This window comes from Coregonus lavaretus (assembly GCF_964263955.1).
Source record: "Coregonus lavaretus genome assembly, chromosome: 19".
Classification (NCBI taxonomy): domain Eukaryota; kingdom Metazoa; phylum Chordata; class Actinopteri; order Salmoniformes; family Salmonidae; genus Coregonus; species Coregonus lavaretus.
In genome coordinates this window covers 20,318,629-20,330,234 of record NC_140006.1, presented here as the reverse complement: position 1 = coordinate 20,330,234, position 11,606 = coordinate 20,318,629, and the positions used below count along the sequence as shown (strand labels likewise).

Sequence of the window (11,606 nt, the reverse complement as noted above, 5' to 3'; positions counted from 1 at the left end):
TTTGCCATGTCTTATGCCATGTTCGTATGATTTTTTTGTGAGAGTGACTAGCAAAATCATTAGGGGCCCCCTGGAGGTCAGGGCCCCTGGGCACATGCACTGCGTGCTCGGTCAGTAATGCCTCATCTAGTAATGATGGGAAGTTCGGCTCTTTTCTGAGAGCCGGCTCTTTTGACTCGGCTCCCAAAGAAGAGCCGGCTCTTTCGACTCCCGAACGGCTCTTTATTTAGGATCTTTTGTAGCCTATATTTTACCTTAACTTTGAAAAAAAATCATGGTTTATGTGTTGAAAACCCTTTTGCTTTCAGTGTTTTTATGAGAGACCTTATAATGCCTAATTCTGTGCATTTATTCTGTGACAAAACCACTCTTACATTTGTTTATTTCAATTAAACTTTTTTATTGCACAAATTAACAATAAACTTCAAACAAATCCACAGAACAGAATCAAAACCAGAACCAAACTCCAGCAAACAGCATTAGTCCTCAGGGCAGGTTGGCATTCAGGAAGATCAGATGCCTCAGCTTGGATGGGCTGATAGGCCTGATACGATTTCGCCTCTCCGTGAGTATCTGCCCTGTTTTGGAGAAGATTCTCTCAGAAGGAACTGATGTGGCAACAATACATAGTCTCCCCTCCATCACCTTCACCAGGAGTGGAAAGACTGAGGCCTTGGCCTGCCACCAGCTCAGTGGGTCTTCTGCTCTCTGGATGAGGGGCTCCTCAAGGTAGCTCCTCACCTCCATTATAGCATCAGCTGTCGGATTTCTCCTTGAAGCATCTCCTGTAGCTCTGTCATCAAAAAGCCTCCAAACAGCAGAGGTTTGCTGCTCCTCCTCCACTTGGCCCTGTAATGGTGGAGCTGGCTGGCTGCTGGGGGTGCATTTTGCTGCTGCTGCTGCACTAATCCTCTGAAGAGCTTCATCAACAGCTCTACGATCACTGAAGGCAAGTTTTTTAAACCTTGGATCCAATAAGGTAGTTTCTGAAAGGACAGTGTTGTACTCCATCCGCAGAAATTTGCGGTCCATGGCTGAACAAAGAGCTGCAACTAATTCCTTCACTTTCTGCACAGTTACTGTCCATTGGTTCTCGGCTGTCACCAGCTGCAGACCTTTGCAAAGCAGGAGCATTTTCGAGGCTGTGACATAGCTGAAGGAGAGAAAACAGCAACTTTTAGAATTTAGTTTTTTAAAAGTATGTGGCATATTATACGTGATGCATTATACTGTATGTGTTGTGTTTGCAATGTATAATAGTGACTGAATAGTAGTAGAGAAAACAATGCTTCAATGGTTCTAGGTACCTGTCTGCACTTATCTCCACAGTCACCTCCTGGAATGGTTGCAGGACGGCGCAGACCTCTTTCACCAGCTCCCATTCCTCTTGGCTTAATGGCTCAATAGATGCGTTGATGAGGGCCAGGGTGGAGATGATGGCATCTTTTATTTCAAGCATTCGTTTCAACATATCAAATGTTGAGTTCCACCTGGTGGCACACTCTTGTTTGGGCCTCAGTTCAGGAATCCCCATTTGGCGCTGTGTGGACTTTAGCTTCTGTGCTGCTACTGTGCTTTTGTGGAAAAACTCCACAACAGCCTTCACCTTATCCACGGTTGTTTTGATCACCTTCAGAGCATCTCTAACCACCAGGTTTAGTGTATGCGCCAGACATGGGTGATGGGTCCACTTCAAAACTTTTATGGCTTTGGTGATGTTTGCAGCATTATCACTCACACAGCACACCACTTTGTCCTCTACTTGCCACTCTTTTGCCACTCTTAGTAGCTCCACTGCCAAGTTTTCTGCAGTGTGTCTGTCGGTGAACTCGAAGCAGTCCAGAAGGCAAGATGTCATCTTGTAATCTTCAATAAAGTGGCAAGTGACAGACATGAAAGAGCAGGTTGTTCTGGAGGTCCAGCAGTCAGTTGTCAGGCAAACTGATGGAGCTTTTGTCACCCTTTCTTGCCATAATGCACGTTCTGTGTCATATAGTTTTGGGATCATTGTTTGGGAAAGTGTTTTTCTACTGGGTAGAGTGTATGTGGGATTTAGGGCTTTGACAAAGTTTTTCATTCCTTTGTCCTCCACAATGGAAAAGGGTTGAAAATCAGAAGCTACCATTTTAGCCAACTCATCATCAATACTGTGCTGTTTGGCTGGGGTCATCAGTTTAGGTAAAAACTGACTTATTTTGCTTTGAGTTGCAGTAGGAGAGGTTATACTTGCACGCATGGGGATGGCAGTAGACGTTACAGCAGCTGTTGTTCTGGTATGAGACACACCAGGATCAGTAGATGGTGAGCTGGCTTGCCCTCTCTCCTCTAACTGCACTGTAGGATGGACAGTTCTTGTATGTCTATGCAGGTTTGTGGTGGAACCTGCTCTTATAGTGACCTTCGTTTTGCAGTGAAGGCACTCTGCTTTCTTGTTCCCAATATCTTTAAACTGCAGCCAGATGCTGCTTCGCTTTCTAGTGTCACTCATAGTTAAACGACACGACAATGCAAGACGCACACACGCTCCTCAGTCCGCTCTGTCTCTCTCTTCACTTGCAGTGGAGTCAAGTGGTGTGTCTGCCCCGCCCCCTCTCTGTTTACACATCCTTAATTCTCACGTGAATGCCGCATGCTGGTCGCCATGCTGGCCAATCATAACAGACCTCTGTGAAAGTGAAACCTAAGCAGCGAATGGGCAAAAAACTGGGAGCCGGCTCTCACTCGATGCGAGCCGGCTCTTCTGATTCACTACAAAGAGCCGGCTCTCAGAGCCGATGCTTGTGCGCATGACCCATCACTATCATCTAGACTGCCTTATTGAGATTTTCAAGCCGATTTAAGTCACAACTGTAACTAGGCCACTCAGGAACATTCAATGTTATCTTGGTAAACAACTCCTGTGTAGATTTGGCATTGTGTTTTAGGTTATTGTCCTGCTCAAATATTAATTAGTCTCCCAGTGTCTGTTGAAAAGAAGACTGAAGCAGGTTTTCCTCTAGGATTTTGCCTGTGCTTAGCCTTATTCAGTTTCTTTGTATCCTAAAAAACATGACAAGCATACCCATAACATGATGCAGCCACTACCATGCTTGAAAATATGAACAGTGGTACTCAGTAATGTGTTGTGTTGGATTTGTCACAAACATAACGCTTTGTATTCAGGACAAAAAGTTAATTTCTTTGCCACATTTTTTGCAGTATTACTTAAAGGAGCAATCTGCAGTAGCTACATCCATTTTTGGATTTACAGATTAATGATATATACCCATTGATTCTTGAAGAATATAACTTAGAAATGCCTCATGAGCTTAGTACCCCATCAGAACCCAAAATATAAGCTTGCTTTACTCCAATGTTTGTAAACAAAGTAAATGTAAACACACGCTGTATAGATTCAAAACATGGTTAAAACTATAATTGTCCTTGCATCCATAGCTACTGTATGTCTATGCATTTGTGAGTGGTTACATTTCTCCAGCCCCATCCCTCAGTGTTTTACTGAAACAGGGATAGGGAGTGCTTTGTTACTATTTCAACTGCTGATTACAGCTTTAAGTGAATTGTTGCAAACAGGATGCATGTTTTGGAATATTTTTTACTATGTACAAGCTTCCTTCTTTTCACTCTGTCATTTAGGTTACTATTGTGGAGTAATTACAATGTTGTTGACCATCCTCAGTTTTCTCTTATCACAACCATTAAACTCTGAAACTGTTTTCATATCACCATTAGCCTCATGGGGAAATCCCTGAGCAGTTTCCTTCCTCTCCGGCAACTAAGTTAGGAAGGACGCCTGTATCTTTGTAGTGACACGGTGTATTGATATACCATCCAAAGCCTAATTAAAACTTCACCATGATCAAAGGGATATTCAGTGTCTGCTTTTTTTTTTTTTTTACACATCTACCAATCGGTGCCCTTCTTTGCTAGGCATTGAAAAGCCTCCCTGGTCTTTGAGGTTGAATCAGTGTTTGAAATTCACTACTCGATTGAGGGACCTTACAGATAATTGTATGTGTGGGGTACAGAGATAGGGTAGTCATTCAAAAATCATGTTAACCACTATTATTGAACACAGAATGAGTCCATGCAACTTATTATGTAATTTGTTTAGCATATTTTTACTCCTGAACTTCTTTATGCTTGCCATAACAAAGGGGTTGAATACTTATTTTTTATTAATTTCGAAAAAAACGTTATAAGCAAAATTCCACTTTGACATTATGGGATATTGTGTGTAGATCAGAGACGCAAAATCTCAATTTAAATTCATTTCAATTTCAGATCTGTAACACAACAAAATGTGGAAAAAGTAAAGGGGTGTGAATACAATGTACTCTCTGAAGCAACTTCATACCTGTAAATGTTACAATTATGTGCAACAAATACTTTCTAAACACATTATTTTTCTGTATGGGGCCAATGAAGCATATTCATGGAAGGATGAATGAGGAGCATTACATTTGGCTTTGGAAATCAAATTAGCATAGGACAGCAAATGATGCTGTGACAATCAAATACAAATGTTCTCCCCTGGCTGAAAACACAACAGAGCACTTGCATGACTGTGGCCTCCTCTGGCCTCACAAGGTGATTATGCATTCTATATGCTCTGTGTGTGTGTGTGTGTGTGTGTGTGTGTGTGTGTGTGTGTGTGTGTGTGTGTGTGTGTGTGTGTGTGTGTGTGTGTGTGTGGTCGTGTGCGTGCGTGTGTGTGCATGTGTGTGCGCACCAGCGTATTTGAGTAGGGGTTGTTATTTACTGTCAGCAACTGTAATACAGGCAGGATTACACTCAGTCCTCTGCCAGTAAGGCCTGCAGGAAGCCTTTGTGATTTCCTGAAACAAAGACAGCGGAAATGCCTCCAGCGGACACTAATAAATAGTTACAATGATTACATGGAGTAGAATGAAGTCTTAAATAATCCGCTTTATTTGTTTGTAGCGAATGTTTGTTTGGAAGGACCTTCAGTCCAAGTGGACTTTTGTAGCTTTCTGCTTTTAGTCATTATTTTCCCAAAAAACATTGTTAAGTGGAGCAAATATATATTGTATAGTAATGCATATGTAGGTTTGTGACATTTTAACCACTTTTCTACCATACCATACATGTCTTTCTACATGTGAGAAAGGCAGGAACACTCAAATGCAAGAGAACTTTACTCTAACAAGGCTATATGTTGCATGATCCCTGTGACTTTTCTCACACCCGTCTAGAAGGAAAACACATTTTGGGTGAGAGCCTTCGTGTCTCCAGTCGATTCTCTGTGGAACCAGGTTAATAGAGGTCATGTGACCTCTTTCACCGGGCTGTGTGCCTCTGCCACCTGAGAGGGGTCACTGGGAGAAAGGGAGGGAGTGAGGGAGTGAGGAAGGGAGGGCGGGAGGGAGGGAGTGAGGGATTTAGGAATGTCTGCTGCTGAGCACCACACTGATATAACTACACAATCACCAGAGATGGTGAGAACACAAGACAGCACATAGACTCCCACCATTTAAAATACATGTTCCATCACACCTTTGTGATCTACACTTACAGGGGCCCCACAGGGGTGCGTGCTCAGCCCACTCCTGTACTCTCTGTTCATCCATGACTGCGTGGCCATGCACGTCTCCAACTCAATCATCAAGTTTGCTGATGACACAATAGTGGTAGGCCTGATTACCAACAATGACGAGACAGCTTACAGTGAGGAGGTGAGTGCCTTGGCGGAGTGGTGCTAGGAAAATAACTTCTCTGTCAACGTCAACAAAACAAAGGAGCTGATAGTGGACTACAGGAGACAGCAGAGCGAGCATGCCACAGTGGAGGGTCAAAAGCTCCTCGGCGTGAACATCGCCGACATTCTGAAATGGTCCCTTCACACAGACAATGTGGTGAAGAAAGTGCAACAATGCCTCTTCAACCTCAGGAAGATTAAGAAATGTGTCTTGGCCCCCTAAAACACTCACGATCTTCTACAGATGCACCATTGAGAGCATCCTGTCAAGCTAAATCATCAGACTGTTCAACAGCCAGCACTAGCTGGCCTCCACCCAGTACCCTGCCCTGAACCTCAGACACTGACACTAGCCGGCTACCACCCTGTACTCTACCCTGCACCTTAGAGACCGCTGCCCTATGTACATAGAGTCATTGAACATTGGTAATTTTAATAATGTTTAATATTGTTTTACCAACTTTATATCTACAGTATATACTGTATTCTAGTCATGGTTTATCCTATATAACTACTGCTATACACACATTTTCTATTCACATACTGTCCATACTGTCTATGCACACCATTCACATACATATACACTACCAGTCAAAAGTTTGGACACAACTATTCATTCAAGGGTTTTTCTTTATTTGTTGCTATTTTTACATTGCAGAATAATTGTGAAAACATCAAAACCATGAAATAACACATATGGAATCATGTAGTAAATAAAAAATTGTTAAACAAATCCAAATATATTTTATATTTTAGATTCTTCAAAGTAGCCACCCTTTGCCTTGATGACAGCTTTACACACTCTTGGCATTCTCTCAACCAGCTTAACCTGGAATGCTTTTCCAACAGCGTTGAAGGAGTTCCCACATATGCTGAGCACTTGCTGGCTGCTTTTCCTTCACTCTGCGGTCGAACTCATCCCAAACCATCTCAATTCGGTTGAGGTCAGGCGATTGTGGAGGCCAGGTCATCTGATGCAGCATTCCATCACTCTTCTTCTTGGTAAAATAGCCCTTACACAGCCTGGAGGTATGTTGGGTGATTATCCTGTTGAAAAACAAATGATAGTCCCACTAAGCCCAAACCAAATGGGATGGCGTATCGCTGTAGAATGCTGTGGTAGCCATGCTGGTTAAGTGTGCCTTGAATTCAAAATAAATCACAGACAGTGTCACCAGCAAAGCATCCTCACACCATAATACCTCCTCCTCCATGCTTTACGGTGGGAAATACACATGCAGAGATCATCTGTTCTCCCACACCACGTCTAACAAAGACACAGCGGTTGGAACCAAAAATCTCAAACTTGGACTCCAGACCAAAGGACAAATTTCCACCGGTCTAATGTCCATTGCTCGTGTTTCTTGGCCCAAGCAGGTCTCTTCTTATTATTGGTGTCCTTTAGTAATGGTTTATTTTTAGCAATTCGACCACGAAGGCCTGATTCACACTGTCCCCTCTGAACAGTTGATGTTGAGATGTGTCTGTTACTTGAATTCTGTGAAGCATTTATTTGGGCTGCAATTTCTGAGGCTGGTAACTCTAATGCACTTATCCTCTCTGGGTCTTCCATTCCTGTGGTGGTCCTCATTAGAGCCAGTTTCATCATAGCGCTTGATGGTTTTTGCGACTGCACTTGAAGAAACTTTCGAAGTTCTTGAAATGATCTGTATTGAATGACCTTCATGTCTTGAAGTAATGATGGACTGTTGTTTCTCTTTGCTTATCTGAGCTGTTCTTGCCATAATATGGACTTGGTCTTTTACCAAATAGGGCTATCTTCTGTATACCCTCCACCCCCCTACCTTATCACAACACAACTGATTAGCTCAAACGCATTAAGAAGGAATGAAATTCCTCAAATTAACTTTTAAGAATGCCAAGTGTGCAAAGCTCTCATAAAGGCAAAGGGTGGCTACTTTGAAGAATCTCAAATATAAAATATATTTTGATTTGTTTAACACTTTTTTGGTTACTACAGGTTCTCCATATGTGTTATTTCCTAGTTTTGATGTCTTCACTATTATTCTACAATATAGAAAATAGTAAAAATAAAGAAAAACCCTGGAATGAGTATGTGTGTCCAAACTTTTGACTGGAATGTATTTACACTACATGTATATGGACACCTGCTCGTTGAACGTCTTATTCCAAAATCATGGACATTAACATGGAGTTGGTCCCCCCTTTGCTGCTATAACAGCCCCCACTCTTCTGGGTAGGCTTTCCATGTTGGAACATTGCTGCGGGGACTTGCTTCCATTCAGCCACAGGAGCATTAGTGAGGTCGGGCACTGATGTTGGGCGTTTAGGCCTGGCTCGCAGTCGGCGTTCCAATTCATCCCAAAGGTGTTTGATGGGGTTGAGGTCAGGGCTCTGTGCATGCCTATCAAGTTCTTCGACACCGATTTCGACAAACCATTTCTGTATGGACCTCACTTTGTGCACAGGGGAATTGTCATGCTGAAACAGGAAAAGACCTTCCCCAAACTGTTGCCACAAAGTTGGAAGCACATAATTGTTTAGAACGTCATTGTATGCTGTAGTACTAAGATTTCCCTTCACTGGAACTAAGGGGCTTAGCCCGAACCATGAAAAGAGCCCCAGACCATTATTTGTCCTCCACCCATCTTTATAGTTGGCACTATGCATTTGGGCTGGTAGCGTTGTCCTGTTATCCGCCAAATCCAGATTCGTCCGTTGGACTGCCAGATGGTGAAGCGTGATTCATCACTCCAGAGAACTCGTTTCCACTGCTCCAGAGTCCAATGGCGGCGAGCTTTACACCATTCCAGTCGACGCTTGGCATTGGGCATGGTGATCTTAGACTTGTGTGCGGCTGCTCGGCCATGGAAACCCATTTCATGAAGCTCCCGACGAACAGTTATTGTGCTGACGTTGCTTCCAGAGGCAGCTTGGAACTCGGTAGTGAGTGTTGCAACCAAGGGCAGATTATTTTTACGCACTACATGCTTCAGTACTTGGCCATCTCGTTCTGTGAGCTTGTGTGGCCTACCACTTCGTGGCTGCGCCGTTGTTGCTCCTAGACGTTTCCACTTCACAATAACAGCACTTACAGTTGACCAAGGCAGCTCTAGCAGGGCAGAAATGTGATGAACTGACTTGTTGGTAAGGTGGCCTCCTATGACGGTGCCACGTTGAAAGTCAGTAAGGCCTTTCTACTGCCAATGTTTGTCAATGGAGAATAGCAGAATCCACTCATTTGAACGGGTGTCCACATACTTTTGGCCATGTAGTGTATTATTTATATTCCGGACACCGGATCTGAAGCTAATTTCCTGCAATTCTGTCCATTTTGCTATTGGCTTTTGTACTGTGTATTTACAGTTGTGGTCAAAAGTTTTGAGAATGACACAAATATTAATTTTCACAAAATCTGCTGCCTCAGTTTTTATGATGGCAATTTGCATATACTCCAGAATGTTATGAAGAGTGATCAGATGAATTGCAATTAATTGCAAAGTCCCTCTTTGCCATGAAAATGAACTGAATCCCCCCAAAACATTTCCACTGCATATCAGCCCTGCCACAACAGGACCAGTTGACATCATGTCAGTGATTCTCTCGTTAACACAGGTGAGAGTGTTGACGAGGACAAGGCTGGAGATCACTCTGTCATGCTGATTGAGTTAGAATAACAGACTGGAAGCTTTAAAAGGAGGGTGGTGCTTGAAATCATTGTTCTTCCTCTGTTAACCATGGTTGCCTGCCATCATCATTTCTTTGCACAAAAAGGGTTTCACAGGCAACGATATTGCTGCTAGTAAGATTGCACCAAAATCAACCATCATCAAGAACTTCAAGGAGAGAGGTTCAGTTGTTGTGAAGAATGCTTCAGGGCGCCCAAGAAAGTCCAGCAAGCGCCAGGACCGTCTCCTAAAGTTGATTCAGCTGCGGGATCGGGGCACCACCAGTGCAGAGCTTGCTCAGGAATGGCAGCAGGCAGGTGTGAGTGCAACTGCACGCACAGTGAGGCGAATAATTTTGGAGGATGGCCTGGTGTCAAGAAGGGCAGCGAGGAAGCCACTTCTCTCCAGGAAAAACATCAGGGACAGACTGATATTCTGCAAAAGGTACAGGGATTGGACTGCTGAGGACTGGGGTTAAGTCATTTTCTCTGATGAATCCCCTTTTCCGATTGTTTGGGGCATCCGGGAAAAAGCTTGTCCGGAGAAGACAAGGTGAGCGCTACCATCAGTCCTGTGTCATGCCAACAGTAAAGCATCCTGAGACCATTCATGTGTGGGGTTGCATCTCAGCCAAGGGAGTGGGCTCACTCACAATTTTGCCTAAGAACCACAGCCATGAATAAAGAATGGTACCAACACATCATCTGAGAGCAACTTCTCCCAACCATCCAATAACAGTTTGGTGACAAACAATGCCTTTTCCAGCATGATGGAGCACCTTGCCATAAGGCAAAAGTGATAACTAAGTGGCTCGGGGAACAAAACATCAACATTTTGGTTCCATGGCCAGGAAACTCCCCAGACCTTAATCCCATTGAGAACTTATAGTCAATCCTCAAGAGGCGGGGGGACAAACAAAAACCCACAAATTCTGACAAACTCCAAGTATTGATTATGCAAGAATGGGCTGCCATCAGTCAGGTTGTGGCCCAGAAGTTAATTGACAGCATGCCAGGGCGGATTGCAGAGGTCTTGAAAAATAAGGGTTAACACTGCAAATATTGACTCTTTGCATAAACTTAATGTATTTGTCAATAAAAGCCTTTGACACTTATGGAATGCTTGTAATTACACTTCAGTATACCATAGTAACATCTGACAAAAATATCTAAAAACACTGAAGCAGCAAACTTTGTGAAGACCAATACTTGTGCCCGTACCTGCTCCCCGCACCAAACCTGTGGTGCGTGTCTCCAGTCCGGCACGACCCATGCCTGCTCCTCGCACCAAACCAGTGGTGCGTGTCTCCAGTCCGGCACGACCAGTGGTGCATGTATCCAGACCGGCACAGCCCGTGCCTGCTCCTCGCACCAAACCAGTGGTGCGTGTCTCCAGTCCGGCACGGCCCGTGCCTGTCGTGCCTGCTCTTCGCACCAGACCAGTGGTGCGTGTGCCCAGTCAAGCTCCGGTCAGTGGCTCCACTCTGGAGCCAGAGCAGTCCGCTCTACCGGTGCCCAGTCCAGCTCCGGTCAGCGGCTCCACTCCGGAGCCAGAGCAGTCCGCTCCACCGGTGCCCAGTCCAGCTCCGGTCAGCGGCTCCACTCCGGAGCCAGAGCAGTCCGCTCCACCGGTGCCAAGTCCAGCTCCGGTCAGCGGCTCCACTCCGGAGCCAGAGCAGTCCGCTCCACCGGTGCCCAGTCCAGCTCCGGTCAGTGGCTCCACTCCGGAGCCAGAGCAGTCCGACAGCTATTTGGGTTGTTAATTTGATTCGTTCCGACATTTCTTGATTTGATGTCGTTCTTTCAGTTTTTTCTTGTTTTTTAAATTTATTATTTTGTACCTGTTTGACAATTTATTGCATTGTTAGTAGCTAGTAACATAAGCATTTAATTGAACCAGCTACAGTATAAGATCTGCTAAACTATGTACACGACCAATACATTTTGATTCGATTTTTGATTTGAGAACTTTCAGATCTGTCAGCTAATGTAGCGTCTCAGTTGGCTCTCTTGTGTCTGTGTGACTGGAGCTGCTTTTGAAGGTTTCACATTCTCTATTGTTTCTCTCTCTCTCTCTCTCTCTCTCTCTCTCTCTCTCTCTCTCTCTCTCTCTCTCTCTCTCTCTCTCTCTCTCTCTCTCTCTCTCTCTCCCTTTGTGGCCCAACAAGGCGAGATGGAGTGAGAGGGGAGAGCGGCCGAGGCATCCACATGACCTTGGAATTAGTGGAGCTCCTGGGA

At 44.4% G+C, this 11,606-nt stretch overlaps 1 protein-coding gene across 1 annotated transcript; it reads right to left on the bottom strand.

Annotated features, from left to right (window-relative positions):
• Positions 1 to 381: 381 nt before the first annotated feature.
• Positions 382 to 2,560, bottom strand: LOC311147148 (E3 SUMO-protein ligase ZBED1-like). The gene is made up of 2 exons (XM_084183781.1): positions 1,308 to 2,560; positions 382 to 1,153 (listed from the first exon to the last, which is right to left on the bottom strand). Exons 1-2 carry the CDS (start codon positions 2,486 to 2,488, stop codon positions 487 to 489), a joined length of 1,848 nt encoding a protein of 615 aa, XP_084039907.1. The 5' UTR covers positions 2,489 to 2,560; the 3' UTR covers positions 382 to 486.
• Between the last annotated feature and the right edge of the window lie 9,046 nt (positions 2,561 to 11,606).

What these genes read in the sequence shown, in the direction of transcription:
- LOC311147148 (XM_084183781.1), bottom strand. Translation starts at nt 2,488, where the DNA reads ATGAGTGACACTAGAAAGCGAAGCAGCATCTGGCTGCAGTTTAAAGAT. An exon ending in GTGGAGATAAGTGCAGACAG is followed by an intron (nt 1,154 to 1,307) that starts GTACCTAGAACC and finishes TCTCTCCTTCAG; the next exon opens with CTATGTCACAGCCTCGAAAA.